We start from the raw sequence: 21,058 nt of genomic DNA on the forward strand, positions 1-21,058 counted from the left end.
AGCGTTAATTTCGTTCAGAGGAGGTGTCTTCTCCTTCCTCCTCTCGCCGCCACGCTACAGCCGAATTTGCCACAGCCATAGAGTCAAAATTGTACAATGGAGGCCACAAAAAGTCAAACATGTCTTATTTTGGATTGGAGGGAGAAACTAGCTAGTATTCACAGAGACTAATTATAGTTTTTAAGAGAGTTTGAGAGAAGTAAAACGTCAATTAATCGATAACATAACAGTTTTGCTAATTCTCAACGCTAAAAGTTTCCAATCATCAACAATTTGCACAACACTAATCATCGTGAAAATGTTATGCAAACCATCCAATTTATATATAGACCATAGAGACTTGTTGATGGAGGTTGTTGGATTTTGCTCTAAATGGATGCGAGTGTAAGATTTTGGAGAAATTCACGTCCTCGACAGGTAGACAACCTGACTCAATCAACAAACCTAGAGCTCGCTCGTTTCCTCCCGCCAAAAATAAACAAATCAAACGCTAAATTTCTCTGATATGTGAGATCAACAAAGCCCCATTAATTAAAATTAAATGAATCGAATTACATTCAATGAAAAATGAATACATTTGATTTTTGTACAAATATTACAAGTGAATTAAGGAACAAGGACGCACGCCCGACCACGTCTCACAAATTATAAGAAATGAAGGAATGTCGCCAGCATTAGCAAGCACACGCCTGCCATAAAAATCATAAAAAATCGTTTACTCTAGAAATTGAGGACCAAGAGACCCGCAGTCACGGCGGTGGCCAACCAAAGGCTTGACCGGTCAGCACCACCGCCAATCGCCAAGCTCGTCGCAGGAGAAGCCGGCGCCGGCCGGGTGCACCTGATCCGCTTGGCCCCTCGCCCTCGCCCCCGACACTGCACTGGCGCCGGCGGCTGAGCGCCGACATTCACCTTCAGTTTCATCCCCGCAGCACAGTGCCCAGGGAAGCCGCACACGAAGTACCTCGTAACTCTCGAGGCCGCAAACGTGATAACGTGGTTGCCCGTGTGGTATGTCGCAATGACGGCGCTGCTGTTGGTGGAGCTGGAAACAGAGGTGTTGCAGCTGTCGTAGACGGCCTTGGTGACCTCTAACACGTTGTGGGTTGCGGCGGGATACTGGAAGCTGAGGCTGTCGCCGGGGAAGAAGCGGCGGGCAGAGGTCCATTGGGTGTAGTTTGTATTGAGGTCCCATGACCCCGCCGGAGCGCCCACCATGTAGCTCGCGCCGAGTGCCATACCGAAAAGCATTGTGGAGGCGACGGTGATCAGGAACAGAGCTTTGGTGATCGTCATGGATTAGTCGATCATAAAGAGATGATATCTATCAAGAAGGCTTGTGAGATGACCCAAGAAGGCTTGTGGGATGATGAGAGGAGACGGGATGAGATGGTTTGATGATTATGGTGTGGTGGATGGAGTATATATAGGTGTTGCAGGTGAGTTGTTCGGACATCTCTACAGGTTAATACTAATTAGCAGGGAGTATTTAATTAGGTCCATGGATGTGTACATGTTTTGCGACTGTGTCAAATCCAACTAATATTAATTTGATTCGATCGAGTATAAATTACTAGTAGCACGTTCGTTCCCGCCACGCGTGCGTGGCGGCTAACTCAATCAACAAAACACGTAAATTAAAGAGGATCCAGGCCACTGGAAGCTGCTAGGTTCATTATTTTAAATAGCATGCTAAATGATTTTGCGTAGTTGAAAGTAAAGTATCAGTACGTGACTTCTACCTGAGTCTTCATTCCACGTCACTTATTTTGTGACGGAGAGAGTACATTTTGCACTTGCAACCAGAGGATGCTAATGGATAGATTTTCTTTAAAAAATACAACTTCTAATATGCCTGAACCAGGTGATTTTAACAAGCTTCCTAGATTACAATGTCAGTCAGGATGAAATTAACGGGACACGGGAGGTAATGTTCTAAAGCTCTTTCCTGATGTAGTATACCAACCTCGATTTGGAGATTTAACATCCTTTTTCTCTTGCAGATTGTAGGTTAGAAAGGCATGTCCATGTCATCTTTCGACACTTTAGAACAATTTATTTTCATATTGACATAAACCATTTTTTCATATGAGTTTATTTAGTTTGTGTGGATACTTTATGACCATACATTCTTTCCCCTCGATCTCAAGTATTTTCATGGGTCCACCACTGTTCCTGACGCCATTTAGCCCACCTTTTTTTTACCCGATTTTTCGATATCGTGACCCTCGGCATAAAGTTCCAGATAATTTTATGCTAGTGCAAAAGTATCATAGTTTTGGTCGTTTTCGTGGGTTACTTTTTGGATTTCCAGACGTTTTTTCCGATATCATGACCCTCGTACACGGTTTCGTGCAGCCGTGGACCGGTGCTGAAAAGCTATAGCTCTCTAATTTTTAGTTTTTGGACGATTTTTTGGATATAACCACCGCTACACGGTTTCGGGCAATTCTGGGCCAGTGTAGAAAAATCACCATTTTTTGTCGTTTTCCTAGGTTATAGCCCATTTTTTGGGGTGTTTTGGCCGATTTTACGATATCATGACCCTCGTTACACAGTTTTGAATAGTTCTAGGTCGATGCAGAAAAATCACTGTTTTGGCTAGTTTTTATCTGATGCATAAGAACTCTTTGATATCTGGCTGAGGTCAACAAAGCCCCATTTAATTAAAAATGAATAGAATAACATTCAATAAAAAATAATGAATATGGTTGATTTTGTACAAATATTACAAGCGAATATAAGAAACAAGGACACACGGCCGATCATGTCTCACAAATTATAAGAAACGAACAGAAAAAAAGAATGACGCCAGCATGCACACACACACGCCTGCCATCAAAGTCCTTGACTCTAGAAACAGAGGAGCAAGGAACCCGCAGCCACGACGGCGGCCAACCAGAGGCTTGACCGGTCAGCACCACCGCCAATTGCCGAGCTCGCCGCCGGAGAAGCCGGCGCCGGCCGGGTGCACCTGATCCGCTTGGCCCCTCGCCCTCGCCCCCGGCACTGCACCGGCGCCGGCGACTGTGCGCCGACATTCACCCTCAGTTTCATCCCCACAGCGCAGTGCCCGGGGAAGCCGCACACGAAGTACCTTGTAACTCCTGAGGCCGCAAACGTGATAACATCGTTGCCCGTCTGGTATGTCGCAATGACAGCGTTGGAAACAGAGGTGTTGCAGGTGTAGTAGGCGGTCTTGGTGACCTCTAATATGTTGTGGGTTGCGGTAGGATACTGGAAGCGGAGGCTGTCGCCGGGGAAGAAGCGGCGGGTGGAGGTCCATTGGGTGTAGTTGGTCTTGAGGTCCCATGACCCCGCCGGAGCGCCCACCGTGTAGCTCGCGCCGAGCGCCATACTGAATAGCGCCGACGCTGTCACCATGATCAGCTGGAAGAGAGCTTTGGTGATTGCCATTGCCGATGGACTGACTAGCTAGCTGATCGACGGAGAAGATGATCCAAGAAGGCTAGCTGTGTTTGGGATGATGAGATGGTTTGGTTGGAAGAAGACGCTGTGATGGATGGAGTATTTATAGGTATTGTTTCCGACATCTACATTTTAATTAGGTTGATGTGTGTACATGTTTAATTTGTGACTTTGTCAAATCAAACTAATGTTCGACTCGATCGAGTATGTACTACTATTAATAATAGCAGCTCGTTCTTTCCTGCGTGCGTGCGGCTAATGATTAAGATGGTTGGTTCACAGCTAACGCGTTAATTAATTAAGAGGGGATATATTCAAGGATGGGAAGCTGCCAGGTTACTGAAGCTGCCAGGTTACCAGGTGCAAGCCTGAGCGGCCGAGCGTTGTCCGGATGCACACATCGTCTTCCCGTCATCTGTACGGATGCACGGAAATGCATTGCGGTCCCTTCTTTTCGCCTTCCACCATGGGTTTTCCTGAGAAGCTGCTATTTTTGGCAAACTTTTATTTGTTTAGCTTCTATTTTTTTGACTTTTCATTTTTATTTTTTGTTTTCGGGCTTTTAATCTTTGAGGTTTTTAGTTTGGAGATTTCTATGATAAATTTGCAAAAAGAAAAACAACTCACCTTGGTCCGCCGCTGCGTGGCACAACGGCGGGCACGACCGGATCTGGCGTGGGGGAGAGTGGGTCATTCGTCAAGGAGGGATCTCACTATTATATACACTAAATTTTCTAGACTTTGACCAAGTTTATTTCTAAAAAGGGATATTAACATCTACTATTTCAAATAAACACACTGTGAAAATATATTTCATGATACATCTAGTGATCTTGATTTTGAATTTTTAATGTTGTTTTTTTTCCTATATATGATCAAACTTTAAGATAGTTAACAAAAGTTATACGCCTTATATTTTGAAACAGAGGAAATATTATTCAAAATATTATATAAATTGAGCATGTGAAAATGATATCATTGTACTTGTCTTAAAGAATACTTGTATGTTATATATTCTTTTACTAATTTTACAATCATAGTCAAAGTTGTACAATGGAGACAGTAAAAAGTCAAACATGTCATTTAATATTTTGAAACCGAGGGAGAAGCTAGCTATTTAATCAATAACATAATGTCATTGCTAATTCTCAGCTGCCTCATTTTCTAAAAGCTCCCAGTAATCCAAAAATTGCACAATACTGATCATTGTGAAATGTTATCCAAATTATCGAAGGGCCGGAGGCCGAATTTTATTAGATAGAAAGAAAGACAGTACAACGTCAAACTGCAAAGAGAATTTGCAGCAGGAAAACAACCTCAAAGAGCAAACACCACAGGCACTAACTGAAGCCTCAAAGTACTACAGATTACAAATTGGACAAGGAGCCCTTAGAAAGCGATGATGCAGCCGGCCACCCTCCAGGAGTGAAGATCATCAACGATGAGGTCAAAGACGCGATCGACGCTGCTGAACTCCGAGTGAAAAATCATGGCGTTGCGCTCTTTCCAAATCCGCCAATGGACCAAAATCGTGAAAGTGTCGAAATCACTCCGCAGGTGTTTAGGTGCTCTTCTCCGGGCCGTGATCCACCAATCTTCAGTGCTCTGGAAGGTGGAGCGGGGCAGGGGAAGCATGAGTTCGACCATCGCTTGAGCCGACACCAAAGCCGTTGAGTGAAATGGCAATGCACCAACAAATGCGTGCAGTCCTCATTCGCAGCAGCACAAAGGGAGCAGGAGGGGTTATGTGGCCAACCTCTCCGATCCAGGTTATCCGCAGTGAGGCAGCGCTTGTGGACGGCGAGCCATATGAATGTTATCCAAATTATATGTAGACCATCGAGTGACTCGTAGATAGAGGTGGTTGGATATTGATCTAAATGGCTGCGAATTAATGTAAGATTCTGGAGAACTTTACGTGCTCGACGAGGAGGCAACCTGACTTAATCAACAGAGCTCGAGCTAGCTCGCTCTTTCCTGCCAAAAATAAACAAATTGAACGCTGAACTTCTCTGATACTAGAGGTCAACAACTGAACAAAGTCCCATTAATTAAAAGTGATTCCAATCACATTCAATAAAAAATGAATACAGTTGATTTTTGTACAAATATTACAAGTGAATATAAGAAGCACGGCCGATCACGCTTCAAAAATTGTAAAAAACAAAAAAGGATAAGAAGAATGACGGCAACAAGGACAAGCCTGCCGTGAATTCTTGACTCTAGAAACAAGGGAGCAAGTAACCCGCAGCCACGGCGGCCGCCAACCAGAGGCTTGACCGATCAACATAGACGGCCGAGCTCACCGCCGGAGAAGCCGGCGCCGGCCGGGTGCACCTGATCCGCTTGGCCTCTCGTCCCCGCCCCCGGCACTGAACAGGCGGCTGCTCCTGCGTCCCGACGTGCACCTTCAGCTTCATCCCCGCAGCGCAGTGCCCGGGGAAGCCGCACACAAAGTACCTTGTAACTCCCGAGGCGGCAAGCAGGATAACGTCGTTGCCTGTCTGGTACGTCGCAATGACGGCACTGCTGTTGATGCTTCCGCCAGAGCCGGGGATGGAGGAGATGTTGCTGCAGGTGTCATAGGCGGCCTTGGTGACCTCTAACACATTGTGGGTTGCGGCGGCGGGATACTGGAAGCGGAGGCTGTCGCCAGGAAAGAAGCGGCGTCCGGAGACCCATTGGGTGTAGTTGGCCTTGAGGTCCCATGATCCAGCCGGAGCGCCCACCGTGTAGCTCGCGCCGAGTGCCATACCGAAAAGCGTTGCGGAGGCGATGGTGGTCAGCAAGAGAGCTTTGGTGATCGCCATGGATTAGTCGATCGGGAAGAGATGATATCAAGAAGACTTGTGGGATGATCCAAGAAGGCTTGCGGGATGATGAGATGAGATGAGATGGTTTGGATGATGATGGTCTGGTGGATGGTGTATATATAGGTGATGCAATGAGTTGTTCGGACATCTCTGAGGTTAATACTAATTAGAAGGGAGTATTTAATTAATTAGGTCCATGCATGTGTACATGTTTTGCGACTGTGTCAAATCCAACTAATATTAATTTGATTCGATCGAGTATAAATGACTAGTAGCACGTTTGTTCCCGTCACGCGTGCGTGGCGGCTAACTCAATCAACAAAACACGTTAATTAAAGAGGATCAAGGCCACTGGAAGCAGCTAGGTTAATGATTTTAAATAGCATGCTAAATGATTTTGCGTTGTCCTGCTCAGGGGTGGACCCACGTTCAAGCCACTGGAAGTTGACAGTAAAGTATCCGTACGTAACTTCTACTCGAGTCTTCAGAGCAAGGCAGCGCAGCAATTCATTTTATATTACTCCCTCCCTAAATTTCTCAAATTTGTCAAAATTTGAATGTATCTAGACATGATTTAGTGTATAGATGCATTCAAATTGAATCAAAGTTTAGACATTCTTTATTGGACGGAGAAAAACCATTTTTTGCACTTGCAACCAGAAGAAGCTAATGGATTGATTTTCTTCTAAAAAATACAACTTTAATAGTCCTGAACCAAGTTATTTTAACAAGCTTCCTTGAGATCCATCTAAAAGAAAAAGGATCCTAAATTACAATGTCAGTCAGGATGAAACGGGAGTTAATGTTCTAAAGCTTTTTCCTCATATAGTGCGGACCTCGATTTAAAAATTGAACATCTTTTTTTCTCTTGCAGATGGCAGGTTAGACATGTCCAATACATTCTTTCCCCCTCGATCAGAAGTTTTTTCCTGGGTCCACCCCTGGTCCTGCACCTGACGCCATTTCGTGGAATATATCTCCCTTTGTTTTTGTTTTTATCCGATTTTTCGATATCGTAACCCTCGATATAAAGTTTCAGATAAATTTGTGCCGGTGCAATATCATTGTTTTGGTCGTTCTCGCGGGCTATAACACATGTTTTTTCGGATTTTCGAACGCGGTGCAATAATACCATTTTTGGGGTGTTTTGGCCGATTTTCCGATATCGTGACCCTTGCTTCACGGTTTCGTACAGTTCTGTGTCGCTGCAGAAAAATCAATGTTGTGGCTGGTTTTGGGCTGGTGCAGAAGAATTCTCTGATATCTGACTGAGGTCAACAAAGCCCCATTAATTTAAAAATGAATCGAATCACATTCAATAAAAAATGAATACAGTTGACTTTTGAACTAATGTTACAAGTGAATATAAGAAACATGGATGCACAGCCGATCACGTCTCACAAATTTTAAGAAACAGAAAAGAGAAGAAGAATGGCGCCATCAAGAACAAGCCTGCCATGAATTCTTGACTCTAGAAACAGAGGAGCAAGAAAACCGCAGCCACGGCGGCCGTCAACGAGAGGCTTGACCGATCAACACGGATGGCCGAGCTCGCCGCTGGAGAAGCCGGCGCCGGCCGGGTGCACCTGATTCGTTTGGCCCCTCGTCCCCGCCCCCGGCACTGCACCGGCGGCTGCGCCTGCACCCGACATGCACCTTCAGCTTTATCCCCGCAGCGCAGTGCCCGGGGAAGTGACAGAATGTAGAAAGTAGTGTTGTCGTGTTTCCTCACAGGGAACTAATTACAAACAGTTAACTAGTTTCTAACAGCTAGACAAACAGATTAAGAGGAACTAATAAAAAAGAATTGACCGATCTAACTAAAAGATAACAAATCAAGAGCTTGTTCTGTAGTTTGCCTACAGCAACAGGGACTGAACCTAGACAAACACAACCAAAACACTCAAGATCAAGGGAGAAGCACATATGAGAGAAGGAAGGATTTCACAGAATAATTAAGTAACAACTATATTTTTGTGTTTTTCAGGGTTTTTTTTACATCACATGAAAAATCAAGCAGAAAACAAAAGGAACAACTAACTCTGAACAAATAGAGAAAAGTACACTAATTTCTCAATAAAAAAAAGGCTCAATCTGTGGCAAGCATACTCATAGGGAAACAGAGGAAAAGAAACAAGTTTGTCTCTCGTTTTGCAGGTACAGATCAGCAGCAGCAAAGATCAAGAAAGGGAGAGACTAGAAGACCATTACAGAGAACTCCTGCATGCTTGACGGAAGTCGATGGTTCGGCTTATAGCAGGGACAGCAGAGGATGGAGACGAAGGAAGAATTCTTGTTCAGTGCTCCGGTGATCTTGGTGACGGTGTCGCAGCTAGGTTAAGCGAGGGTGCAGATCCATCTCCATCTCCATCATTTTCCTTTCCTCCCTTCTCTTCTTTTCTTTCCTCCCTTTTTCTTTTCCAGCCCCTCTCGATAGAGAAGATAACACCCCTCTGTATAGAAGTCCCCCCTAAGTCCTGCGATGGTGGACTGGCTGCAGCATGGCATTGCCATTTTTTTCATTTCCCCCCTGCGGCTTTTCTCCTTTCTCTCCAAGAATATCCTGAAACTGTCACTTTCTCTCTGCACTTTGATCCCTTAACTTGCTTTTTCTTCTCCTTTTTGTGCAACTCTCACGTGATAAAGTTTCTTCCTAGTACGTAAGGTCCAAATTGAAGAATTAGATGCCTTTTCGCACCCTAACTGCAAAAGAAAAACAGCAACCTGTAAAAGTTGTGCAAGAGAGATTTACAAGTTTTTCTTACTAAATTATGGATTACATGCGCTGATTTCGACAGAGATCTGAACCAAATGCACACAACAAAGCCTGAAAAAAAAACTATATATAACACACTTATCAGGAAGCCGCACACAAAGTACCTTGTAACTCCTGAGGCGGCGAGCAAGATAACGTCGTTGCCCGTCTGGTACGTCGCAATGACTACGGCGCTGCTGTTGCCGGAGCTAGAAACGGAGGTGTTGTAGGTGTCGTAGGCGGCCTTGGTGACCTCTAACACATTGTGGGTTGCAGCGGGGTACTGGAACCTGAGGCTGTCGCCGGGGAAGAAGCGGAGACCGAAGGCCCATTGGGTGTAGTTGGTCTTGAGGTCCCATGACCCCGCCGGAGCCCCACCGTGTAGCTCTCGCCGAGGGCCATACTGAATAGCGCCGACGCTGTGACCATGATCAGGAAGATAGCTTTGGTGATTGCCATTGCCGATGGACTACTAGCAAGGTGATCGATGGAGAAGAGATGATCCAAGAAGGCTAGCTGTGTGTTTGGGATGATGAGATGGTTTTGTTGGAAGAAGATGCTGTGATGGATGGAGTATTTATAGGTCACGTTAATTAGTTGTTTCTGATATCTGCAGGTTAAATTAGGTCGATGTGTACATGTTTAATTTGTGACTTTGTCAAATCAAACTTTTTTTTTCGAAAAGGAGGACTTCCCCTGGCCTCTGCATCGATCGATGCACACAACCATAGATTATTAAAAGTATTCAAAGTACATGTCTCCGAGTTACAAAAGATAAAGAATAGAGAGCGAAAGGAAACATCAAAATCCTTCCAGCCTAAGACCTGCGCGCCATCCAAACCGGCTGAATAACTCCCGTGCTATCGTCTCCAAACGGTTGCACCCAGATTCTATACATCCCTGAGCCTTCGTCCGAAGAAGTAGGTACGTGCCAATGGGACGCCAGAAGAACAACCTGCAAGAAATTAGCCACTTTCTTGTTATGAAAAACCAAATCGTTTCTGCAATTTCATATAGACCAACATATCACACAAGTCCCTACAAGGATGAGCGAAGCAAAAAATTTCTCAACACCCCGAAGCCACCGCCCAAACATATTAGTAACACATGATGGAGGTGGTAAATTAAATGTCACAAAAACGGTTCGTCAGACCAAACGCGCCATCGGACACTGAAAAAAGAGATGTTGAATGGTCTCATCTTGATCACAATAAACACACTTCTTGCTACCACCCCAATTTCTTTTGGCCAAATTATCCTTAGTAAGCACCACCCCACGACATAAATACCAAGCAAAAAATTTAATTTTAAGAGGAACTTTAAGCTCCAAATAACTTTACGTCGGAATTGGCAATCATTATTAATAAGCGATTTGTACAGCGATTTCATCGAATACAACCCAGAAGAGTTCAGATTCCAGGTAAAGGAGTCAGCCTGATCCACAAGATTCACTGACTCAAGTTTGTGACACAACTCCAACCATGCCACCAAACGATCCCAACAATTGCTCTACGAACGCAATATTAGGAGGATCCGCCCCCAACACATCGGCAACCGAAGCCTTACGATTAAGTGCAATCCTATAGAGGGATGGAAACTGCTATCTGAAAGGAGAGGCACCAATCCATGTGTCTTCCCAAAAACAAACATCAGCCCCACAATTCATCGAAAAGGAGATATGAGGAAAGAAAAACTGTTGTACCCGCAACAATCCCTTCCAAAAAGGCGAATCTAAAGCTCTCATACGAACTCGGGACAAAGAGCTTGCGTATAGATATTTATTCCGCAATAACTCCACCCACGGCCCCTCACCCTCGAGAAGTTTATAGAGCCATTTGCTCAGCAAACAAATATTTTTAAGCTCGAAATTCTTGATCCCAAACCTCCTGTCAACTAGTAGGCTCGTTCTTTCCCGCGTGCGTTAATTAGGAGTATATATCAAGGATGGGAAGCTGCCAGGATACTTAGGTGCAAGCCTGGGCGGCCGAGCGTTGTCCGGTGCACCAATCATCTGTATGCACGGAAACAACTTACATTAGATGGTCTAGGTACAGTTTTAGTACGATGATGTCAACTAATAAGGGCCTGGATTCTAACCTGGTTTGATATGGATGGTTTTAAAACCTCTGTCGATGGACCGGGTCTGAAGAATTAGACAACATAAAAACAAAAGGCTGCTCGTCGGCGGCGCCATCGATCCAGATGTACACACGCACGTACGATACGCAGGCTAAACATTAATCAATCCAGTGCTACGTGTGCTCCGTCCGTTGAATAAACAACTAGTGTTGGCAAATCACCGTAATGTCATTCCGAACTTCCCCTTTGCCAAACTAGTCAATCTGCATCTTTATGAATCTTGATCGACGGCCACGCGACTGCCGGTGAAATCCGAACTGACCTCGGTCATGGCGAACGATGACATCGTCTATGCGTCTTTCTCTTGTCAAAGGCATCGTTCTTGCAGTCGTCGTCCCCTCGCGCATGCTGCTCCGGAGGAAACCCTAGATCTGGGTTTTCCGGATCGGACGATTTGCGACGTATGGTGGCGTTTCTCCCTCCTGAGGGCATCGTCTTATAGCAGGTGTTAGCTGGGAGGATCAAGAGGTGGAGCAGCGTGGCATCTTCTGTGTCGACGGCGCCGAGTCTTGGCGGCGTGGTGCAGCATGGGCTCGGCAGCGGACGCGTGATATGATGGACACAGGGTGTGGTGACACTGTCTGGTGTCGTGGCGGGCCTGACAAGGTATGCTTTGACATCTTGCTTATCTATATCCATCTAGCATTCTAGCTAGAGGCAGTGGTCCAACAATGCATTCAAGTACTACTGTAGTGACTAACGATCGAGAGCTAGCTAGCGTAACAAGAGGGCCAGCGAGTTAATTAGCTAGGTTCGATCGAGGAGGTCCGTCTGATGAATCGATCGAACGGTGCACAATGTTCTGGGGTTGAGCATCAGGTCAGGCCGAATGGACTTGCATTAAGTTTTTTTTTAGGGGACATGGACTTGCATTAAGTTTTTTTTTTTAGGGGAAGGACTTGCATTAAGTGGTAGAGTGGAATTGTGAGGGCTGGTGTTCAGACCTTCTGCAGATGCAAGATTTGGGCAATTTGGGCCGGTTATGGCAGATTGCTATACTGTGTCATGGCTGGGCTGGACAGTGGGCTGCCGATCCTGGGCCTGGGCTTGCTCTGAATCCACTACAAATACAAGGCAGGCGGCAACGTGGAAGGCGTGCTTGGAACATGAGGCAATTAGGGCTGCCTTGGGTCGGTGTCTTTCAGTTGCTTCATTTTTTAGGGTGGTATTCTAATCTTAGATTACTCGTGCAGAAAACCAACCAATGGAAGGATAAGCGCTATACTTTATGTGGACGGGAGCTCTATATCTCCGCTTGACCTCACTTATTAGCCGCACGTTTTTCTTTGAGACCCACTGCACGACCTATATATAAAATCAATAACCACACCAAAGGTAGAACAGCGACACTCGATCGCCATTGTTGCATTTTCATAGTGTTTTTCATTCAGTTGAGGTGTATCCTCTCCTGCTGTACCATCATGGAGGCTTGGAGGAAGACCACGGTGGGCTTTTTGGTTCTTATCTTGGTTGCGGCTTCATCATGTAAGCATCATGAGAGATCTATCAAACTCCTATGAACTGTTCTTCTCATTTATAATTATGCTACTTACATATTTTTTAGATGAGGTGTTATCCGTCGAGAACAATTGTTTCTGGAAATTTAGCTCCCGCCATTGCGTGAACAGCCCAGCGTGCAGGGACGCTTGTATAGAACGTGGCGCGGACGATGGACAATGCCGCAACCGCTACAAGAAAATTACCGGTGCCATCTGCGAGTGCTATCCCAAAGAATGCAACCATTAAGGGCTAGACGATTGTCGTCTAGTCAGTCAAGGGGGCGCCACGTTATGATTCTGCTGTTGTAATTGTGATATTGATATGCTCCAGAGGCAACCAAAGTGAAGGTGTGTCGCGTTATATTTATTATCTCTTGGATAATGATAATCTGAATGCTATTGATGGGGACTTTTTATACAATGTTATGATTTGTCGTGCTAAAATCTTGTGTACATGTCAATAAGAAATTAAACAATATTACACGTTTTACCATGATTGGCGATTTTAGAAACCGTCTGACCCAGTTGATCCAACGGTTGATAAGCAAGAAGTACTAAAAAGTATTAAAATAAAAGTACTGAAAAGTATTAGAAAGTATCCTCCTTGGGACTCACCGGTCAGAAATTTTCCACCAAAATCCTCTTCCTCCTTCCGTTTCTCTCCCAGTCTTGTCCTCTCCTTCCCCGAGCTTCCTCTTCTCCCCTCCTCCGACCCTCCCGGGACCCCTGCGCTGCCGCCGCCTCCTCCCTCTGCCCGCCGCGCCGCCGCCGCCCACCTTGCGCAGCCCACCTCGTGCTCCCCCGCCGGCGCCCGAGCAGAAGCAGGCACCCGAGGCGTATGATGATTTAATTTGTTCATCTTTCTGTGGGTGTATGGATTGGCAGGGTGTTCCATCTCCGGACAACCATCCTGCCCGCGGAAGAGGACATGCCAGCGATCATGTTGAGCTTCAAGAAGTTCAACGACTCATTCATGGAGCAATACCAAGGCTACTCCAGGCTGTGATGTGAAGAGGGAAACAAAGATGTCATCATCCACATGATATATTGTTGTTATTTTCCACCAGCGATTTAAAGTTAAAATTAGCTGCAAGCTGTAACTATCTTGAAGAAACTAAACTGGTTGCTTGATATGTATAGAGAAAAAATAATTTATGCGACAATCATACTGTGTAAATCTTGGCTCCATCGAATTAATTAATACTCCTTGTTATTGCTTGCATGGTGGATATAATCAAGAGCTTGATCGTCGTTGTTGATTGAGCTTCATATCTTAGATATCGCCTACTCCAAGCCTATCTCCAATCTTTTTTTCACTCAACAAATGGGAGAACATACTGCATAAGTTTTTGACTGACCCGCCTTGAGAGATTTAAAATCAGGACGAGGATTGCTACGATTTTCTCACTTCTGGTGATCTAGTGCAGAGTGCAGACATCCAAGGCTGCTAGTGAGAAAGATACAAACAAATTAACTCTGTCTTTTCACCTTATGTTGCCAGCATACAAACAAATTACAAAAAATAGAGAATGAATGAACGATCTCTGCCATTAGAGCTCACGACATCAAAATAACCAGAATAACTAGGCAAAAACAACACCCAGCACATAAATGAAACTGTTCAGATTCTTCAGAAAAGCTTTCTTGGCTTATCAATGTCATAAAATTCAGCTAGTACATGTCAATGTAAAAAAATTCAGCTAGTATATCAGATTTCAGGACTTGTCTCCAGCGTGGGCTTCCTGGACATGGTGCTCCTGAGCCGGTGCTTCAGGACGCCGATCTCAGCGGCCACAGTGTCGTCGTCGTCACGTTCAGCCACGGTGCCTTGGGCGACGGCGCTTCCGCCTCCTCCGCCATGACGGCCGCTGCCACCACGGCCCCAACGGCGCCGCTGCGACTGAGGGATCGAGCCGCCACAGCAGGGTCTCCATGAGGGCAGAAGGAGAGGGAGGAGATGGAGGCTCCATGAGGCAGGAGGAGAGGTGGCGGCAGCAGCATGAGAGGAAGCGCCCGCTGGCCGCTTCGTGTGTGTCGATGTCAAGAGCCGAGATGTCCACATGAGCCACAACACTGAACGACCGGGCCACATGAGCCCAATAAGATCCATTTTTTGCGGGCAAGGTCAGTAACCTGATAATCAAAGGACCGAACTAATTCTCGCAGGAGTACTGAAAAGTACTGAAAAGTACTCGCCAATCTCCGTAAAAGAGGTCAAACAATATATATAGAACTATGATCTGGTGGTGTAGAACCAATGTTTCATCGACCTTTTCCCTTCTGAGTAATATATGGTCTGTAAAACATTTCTTTGACCGCTGCTGTACTCCCCTACATATATATGACTCAATTGATAGGAAGGGTCCACCACAACTTCAGACTTGTCATTTGTTGATTTGGCAAAGTGAAACTAGAGCAAATATGGATTACATGATCTAAAGTCGATGATCGTACAACAATCTCATAAATTATGTAGTGTATGTATTTATTTTAGCCGGTAGCAACGCACATGTATTTTGCTAGCCTATATAGGATCAACATATATGGAATCTACTATCTCCTTGAGCGAGTGTGCAAGAGTGTAGGAGTCGGCGTGGTCTTTGTACAGGAAGTCCAGCATGCGAGTTGCGTCCACCACCGTCTCCAGGAGTGGCGCTGCCGGCATGAGGCGGCGGCACCGCTCCTTGGAGATGTCCATCCACGATTCCTCGATGAGCTCCCTCAGCTTCCGGTAGGCATCTTCCTTGGCAATGTACTTGTTCTCCTCCATGCACGCTTCCACCGTTGATGTCACACGCTGCTGCTGGTCTCGTTCTCGCTGTTTTGACAACAAAAAAATATGATTCGTACATAATTTAGCAAATTTTCAAATTCTTAATGACATATCTATATATATAATAAAAAAACATGTTTTTGAAGTATGTACTCCCTCCGATTCATATTATTTTTTTTAAACTTGCCAAAATATTGATGTATCTACGCCTAAAAAGCATCTAGATAAATGTAATATTTCGACAATTAATATGGATCGGAGGGAGTAATTAATTAATTAACCTCGTGTGAGGCTATGTCGTTGATGACGCGCCCGACAACGCAGGAAGCTCTTATAATCTTGGGATATGCCATGGCCCAGTCAATGGCGTCGCTGCTGGCTCCCATGGAGACGAAGGCGAGGCATGGCACGTGCATGCAGCAGCTGCTGGGCACCGAGAATAGCAAGTGTTCCTCCACGGTGGCCGGCGCGCAACCTTCCTCACGCCACTCGGCCTCCTTGTAATAGCATCTCGTAGCATCGATTAACTGCATAAAGAATTAAACTAATTCATCTTCCCCAATTATTTAAACTTGTTTCATGAGATATAGCATCAACTTACAAGTTTTTTCACGTAGTGGGCATGCTTTCTTCCTTGGAGTTTCAGGTCTTGTTCGATGGCATTTACGGTGGCGAGGACTTTGCTGTAAAAGAACTTCATGTATCCTGGGAGTTGCTCAGCGGCTTCTTCATCCCATCTAGCATTAATTAATTATAACTATAACATTAAAAAAATTAGTAAGAAAATTGATTCTGAATTAACTGAAATAATGCTGGGGAAATTAATTCAGACCTTTCCATTGCTCTGGTGAGCAGCTTGCTTTCTTCTAAGGTGCTGTAGCTGTCGTAGATGTCGTCGAATATCGACACAAATGTGAAGAGCTTTGTGAGCATGATTCGTCCGTATGAATGTTGTGGCTCAAATAGAACTCCGAGCATCCAGAAGTGCATCTCCACCATCCTGTCTCTTGCGAAGCTCAAATGATCTTGGAGTTGGAGGTCTTTCCACCACCTGCAAATTGAACAAAACCCACAATATTAACACACCGTGTACGTTTTGATTTTCCTATTTTGATTTTTCCATTTTTAGAATTCCTAGCTCTTACAATAATATTTTTTTAAAATATCTGCAAAATTTTCCAAGGGCATTAATTTGTGATTATTTATATATTTCTCTCTTTATATAAGTTTTGTGATACTATACATTCCTGAAATTTGTAACTTGTATGCATGTTTCTACATGCTAATATTGGCCACCGCCACGTCATCCAAAACCGTCTTGCCAAATTGCCATGCGGTTTCTTTAAACAAGATGGAGCACTTACACTGTAAGAGCCTTGAGCTCCTCGCAGTAGAGACTCTGCAGTATCCTGAAATCCATCTTTGCTAGCTCCAAGATGGCCTCATTCCTCGTGCTCATTTTCTTATAAACCGAGATGTAGCGCCTCGCTTCGACTCTCTTGGGCCTCCTGAAGAGAGGCGTTTCCAAAGTGTGTCGCACTTGATCGAACAATATCGACGGGCACAACGATGGTTGATCCTCCAAGGTGAGCTGAAGAAGTTCTCCTGTGGAAACGATCGCCCTGTCAAGGGTCTCTTCCCCACGGGTTCGAACATGGGCGGCATTGTACACGGCCAATAGGCTTTTTATGTCGCCGTTGCAAGCAATGTTTCCTCCAGCGTCTCTGAACTTTTCGAACACATCTGCAGAGATGTTTCTTTTTAAGGTGAAACGTTTAATTTGTTCAGTTGGACAAACAAAATCAGTCCATATGTTCCAATTTATAATATGTTTTGGTAAGCCAATTTGGCTTGCATGGCAAAACGTCTTATAAATGGAAACATAGGGAGTAATGGTTAATTTTCTTGTTAGTGCTACCTGGTGGAACATGGAAGCCGTTCTTCCTGAGAAGGTAAAACCGAAGAGCCGTCGTGTGGAGATCCCGGCCTTCGCGGTCGTCGCCGCCGTGAATCCCGAGCAGGAGATCGTCGATCTCCTTTGTGTAGTGGTAGTCCAGACCAAGCCGTTGCAGCGAGTCGATGAGCTCGAGCTTCAGAGGCAGATCATCAGCAGCTGAATCTCGTATCGTCTTTCTGACCTCCTCCTTCTTGGCTTCGGCCTCCTTCATGGAAGCACACTGCAAACGGGTGAGCATGGACGATCGTCAGAACTAGCTCAACAATGGAAGGTTTCACTTTGCTAATTATACACTAAATTCAGTTCACCTGCGTTGGAGTCCATGGCCTGAAACCGAGGAAGAAGTCTCCCCAGACAGAGGGGTGGTGCAGCGGCGGCCGGTGGACGATGCGCTGGTTGTCGTCCGCCGCTCGCTGGTGCGAGCTCCGGCGAACATCCACGGTGACTTCCATTGACTGATAAAAACTATAAAAGGTCAATACAGCAAGTGCTGGTTCGTTGTGGGTGCTGGACAGGCTCGTGAACTAGTTGGCTTTATATAGGATCAGCATGCATATGCACGGGAGTAGATTCTGGTAGGCCGGGCCAAAACCTATATAATTATCAGGACGGGAGACCGGCCGAACTTTAAATCTAAAGTTCAAATGTCACATCAAGTTAAACTGATGACTGATTACATTTTATTTACACCTAGTTTAAATTTGTTGACAGCAATACCCTATTTAGTGGGAATTATCTAATTTTACCTCATTTAGAAAAAAGTTGCACCAGAGTTTACCCCATTTAATATTATAACTAGATTCCCTTAATTCTTGACAGGTGTTTAACTACCACATTAATTAATTCTCTGCGCATATTACTACTACGTATTCCCTTCGTTCCTAAATACTTGTCGTTGTTTTAGTTCATTGTGGTTGTTTTAGTTTAAGTTTCCACTAAAATAACGACAAGTATTTAGGAACGGAGGAAACACGTCTGTAGCAGACGTGAAGATCTTACCTCGATCCACAAATCCTTTCGGATGCCGGATGTTTTGTACAGGTTTGAAAATTCCAAGGTGTCTCTTTCGATGCCGCCCGCCCGCGCGCAAATTGCTTTCCATGTTGTACGTGCGTCCTTTCATGAGCATGACAACATTTTCTCGTGTGGAGCATGCTTTTCAACCTTTTGGTAGCGTTATGACTCACCGAACTCGGTGGTACAAACAAGATCCCTCTTAGGTCTTATTTCTAGGCCAACCTCTCAACCGTCAAGTTAAATTTTAAGCAATTTTTTAAATTAGCAAATCAATGAAGCGGGAGAACTGGGATAATCCCACTTATATCCCTGATAAAAAATATTCTTTATGTCTTGTATATGTGATAGTAGATGATTCATAAATCACAAAAACGATACTATCTATTTATAAACACCAAGTGGCGGTCAAATTGTTTTTACAAAAGAAACGATAACAAAGTAGATCGATGTACATTCTTGCACCACCACACAAAGACTAAATCACACAATTAAAGTCTACACGAGACTGAAATTGGCACACAATATGCTAAATCTGGGGTTTGATCCTGGTGAGCTGAGACCTGAGATTACAACTATTTCACTAAACCATTTGACCAATAAGCTCTCTTGTCAGTACTCCTGTGGGGATTATTTCTGGCCGTTGATTATTGGAATTATTTCTGAGCGTTGATCCTTCTATTTTCAACCTGCGGACGAGAGCCTCCTTCCCCGACCGTCCCACTCGACCCCTCCAACTCTGCGTCCCCTGCAAGCCGCCTCCCAGCTCGTGCCGCCGCCTCCTCCTCCCCTCCGCCCGGCACGCCGCCACCCACTTGCTCCCCTCGCGCCGCCCGCCTCCCCCCCGGCTGGATCCGTGCCGCCGCCTGCCTCCCCGGCCGGATACGGCGGCCTCGCCCACGCTCGAGGCGTCAGTTTGGCGCTTGCGCGGAGGTGGTGGCCGGCGCCCGATCGGCTACAGACTCTAGAGCTGGCCAAGCGAGCTCGATCTACACACTCGATCGCCGATCGCTTTTGCTGTTTCTGGCGAGAGGTACGTACACGTATGCTTTGTTGTCTATGCATTTTGTTTCTACTTGGATTCAGTTTATATTCCTATAAGATCGTATATACTGTATATAATCTATTTGTTGTACGTACGTTCGTTCTTGCTTTTGCAACAGACGGAGCATTGAATGAAAACTCGATCGATCGTAGGCCCTGGCGCCTAACTAAATGTCTTTGAGAGTTTCAGGCATGATTAGCTGAGTTGATCGACAGTTATACTGATCTCGAGTTCTCGACAATCGACGTGCCTAAATGTACCGACGTTCCAAGTACAGTATGTGATTGCTAATTAGTATATGCAATTGTGTAATCACTGGCCGATCGAGCAAGTGCCGCGTCGGTAGAAAAACCTACTTCAGGTCAGACTGTAATAAGAATGACTACAGATCATGCTAGATACCTAGTACACTATCATTGTTTGTGCTTTGTCCCTCCAAGATCTTATACAAGTCGATAAGGTAACATCAGAATTAATCACACCTTAGTGACCACATACAACACATAATGAAAGGAGAGTAAAACCATTAAGTTTAGTAATTATACAGTGCAGAAACATTAGTTAACAAAAATTCTGAAAAGAAGCAGAAACTTTTGACTGGAAGTGCACATTATAGTGAGGGGTGCTGCAACTTGATCTTTACCAGTTTTTTTTATATAAGAAACAGATGTATCTTAGTCGCAAGATGCAACTTGAATGTTTCTTCTGATATGACCATGACCGTTGAATTTATAAAAAAAATATCTTAATTTTATCTTAGTGAGTTGCAATAAGACTCTTTTGTTCATTTGTCTACAGGTTATCCTCTTCAGAACCTCTGTACTCAGCAAAGCCTTCACAGGTTCAGGCTCTCTGTAAAATACTGCTAGCCTGCCATGCCTACCGGAAGGATTGTGATACATAGTTCTTTGGATATTAAATGGGATAGTAGCAGCTCTACTCTAAACTTTTCAATAAAAATCTGTACTTCAAAATGTTTTTCTGTATGTATGGGTGACTGACAAGGAAGTATATGACTCTGTGCTTAAGACGGAGGCTTCAATTCGGAGTTGCAGTGTCAGCAGTGTAAGTGGCGGTCGGCGGTGTGGGCATTTGAAACTTGTTCACTGATTTTTGCACACCTGGGGTGATCCTTTGTAGGGCAATTTCAGTCATTGTGATGTACAGATGTCTGTACCAGTATAATGTCAATATATCTTGGACTATAGTGTTCATATAATCATATCTGACAAATCATACAAGATACAAGATGTTCCAGGAGTTTTAATGATTTAGTTTTGTTATTGCTTTCAACTATGTAGCAGGTATAAATAGCTAGTGTGCAAGTTACTGTTGCATTACGAAGGTTCTGGAATTTGTTGTAATCCATTGGTGCTACTTAATGTTCTCTGGCATGACAATGCTTCATATTGTTGACAACTGGCACCATGTGAGTTTGGAAACAACCGAAGTTGTTGGATGACAACACGTTGAGCATTAAGATAGCTTCTATTGCAAGTACTCCATGCTGTATTTGATAGTTCACTGTATTGTTTGTTGATTCTCTAATTCACTTTGAGATCTTTGTGTAATAGGATGCAAACTTTTCCTGTGAACATTTCCATTTTTGTACAGATGTATAACAGTAGAGGAAT

General features: G+C 44.7%; 4 protein-coding genes, 1 long non-coding RNA gene and 1 pseudogene across 5 annotated transcripts; 1 reads left to right on the plus strand and 5 right to left on the minus strand.

Moving 5' to 3' along the window:
* Positions 1–484: 484 nt before the first annotated feature.
* Positions 485–1,378, minus strand: LOC100841743 (uclacyanin 1). The gene has a single exon (XM_003571322.2). The coding sequence runs from the start codon at positions 1,294–1,296 to the stop codon at positions 721–723; it is 576 nt and encodes a 191-aa protein (XP_003571370.1). The 5' UTR covers positions 1,297–1,378; the 3' UTR covers positions 485–720.
* A 1,338-nt stretch (positions 1,379–2,716) lies between these two features.
* Positions 2,717–3,488, minus strand: LOC100842043 (basic blue protein). Its single transcript, XM_003571323.3, has one exon. It carries the CDS (start codon positions 3,415–3,417, stop codon positions 2,854–2,856), a length of 564 nt encoding a protein of 187 aa, XP_003571371.1. The 5' UTR covers positions 3,418–3,488; the 3' UTR covers positions 2,717–2,853.
* A 2,039-nt stretch (positions 3,489–5,527) lies between these two features.
* On the minus strand, positions 5,528–6,313 carry LOC100842349 (uclacyanin 1). Its single transcript, XM_003571324.2, has one exon. It carries the CDS (start codon positions 6,237–6,239, stop codon positions 5,652–5,654), a length of 588 nt encoding a protein of 195 aa, XP_003571372.1. The 5' UTR covers positions 6,240–6,313; the 3' UTR covers positions 5,528–5,651.
* A 1,400-nt stretch (positions 6,314–7,713) lies between these two features.
* On the minus strand, positions 7,714–9,456 carry LOC100842655 (annotated as a pseudogene).
* A 3,003-nt stretch (positions 9,457–12,459) lies between these two features.
* LOC112271832 lies at positions 12,460–13,125 on the plus strand. Its single transcript, XR_002965308.1, has 2 exons — positions 12,460–12,621; positions 12,701–13,125. It is a non-coding gene; the product is annotated as an uncharacterized LOC112271832 (long non-coding RNA).
* A 1,946-nt stretch (positions 13,126–15,071) lies between these two features.
* Positions 15,072–17,894, minus strand: LOC100831867 ((E)-beta-farnesene synthase). The gene is made up of 7 exons (XM_003573315.4): positions 17,674–17,894; positions 17,327–17,585; positions 16,773–17,151; positions 16,241–16,459; positions 16,010–16,145; positions 15,690–15,935; positions 15,072–15,453 (listed from the first exon to the last, which is right to left on the minus strand). The coding sequence occupies exons 1-7, from the start codon at positions 17,815–17,817 to the stop codon at positions 15,160–15,162; spliced, it is 1,677 nt and encodes a 558-aa protein (XP_003573363.1). The 5' UTR covers positions 17,818–17,894; the 3' UTR covers positions 15,072–15,159.
* Between the last annotated feature and the right edge of the window lie 3,164 nt (positions 17,895–21,058).

This window comes from Brachypodium distachyon, chromosome 3 (genome assembly GCF_000005505.3).
Source record: "Brachypodium distachyon strain Bd21 chromosome 3, Brachypodium_distachyon_v3.0, whole genome shotgun sequence".
In the NCBI taxonomy this organism is placed as follows: domain Eukaryota; kingdom Viridiplantae; phylum Streptophyta; class Magnoliopsida; order Poales; family Poaceae; genus Brachypodium; species Brachypodium distachyon.

Excerpts from the sequence above, each read along its gene's own strand:
- LOC100842349 (XM_003571324.2), bottom strand. The coding sequence starts at position 6,239 with ATGGCGATCACCAAAGCTCTCTTGCTGACCACCATCGCCTCCGCAACG.
- LOC100841743 (XM_003571322.2), bottom strand. The coding sequence starts at position 1,296 with ATGACGATCACCAAAGCTCTGTTCCTGATCACCGTCGCCTCCACAATG.
- LOC100842043 (XM_003571323.3), bottom strand. The coding sequence starts at position 3,417 with ATGGCAATCACCAAAGCTCTCTTCCAGCTGATCATGGTGACAGCGTCG.
- LOC100831867 (XM_003573315.4), bottom strand. The coding sequence starts at position 17,817 with ATGGAAGTCACCGTGGATGTTCGCCGGAGCTCGCACCAGCGAGCGGCG. Across the intron at positions 17,152-17,326 it reads CGGCTTCCATGTTCCACCAG|ATGTGTTCGAAAAGTTCAGA; the intron begins GTAGCACTAACA and ends ACATCTCTGCAG. Across the intron at positions 15,454-15,689 it reads ACGACATAGCCTCACACGAG|CGAGAACGAGACCAGCAGCA; the intron begins GTTAATTAATTA and ends TTGTCAAAACAG.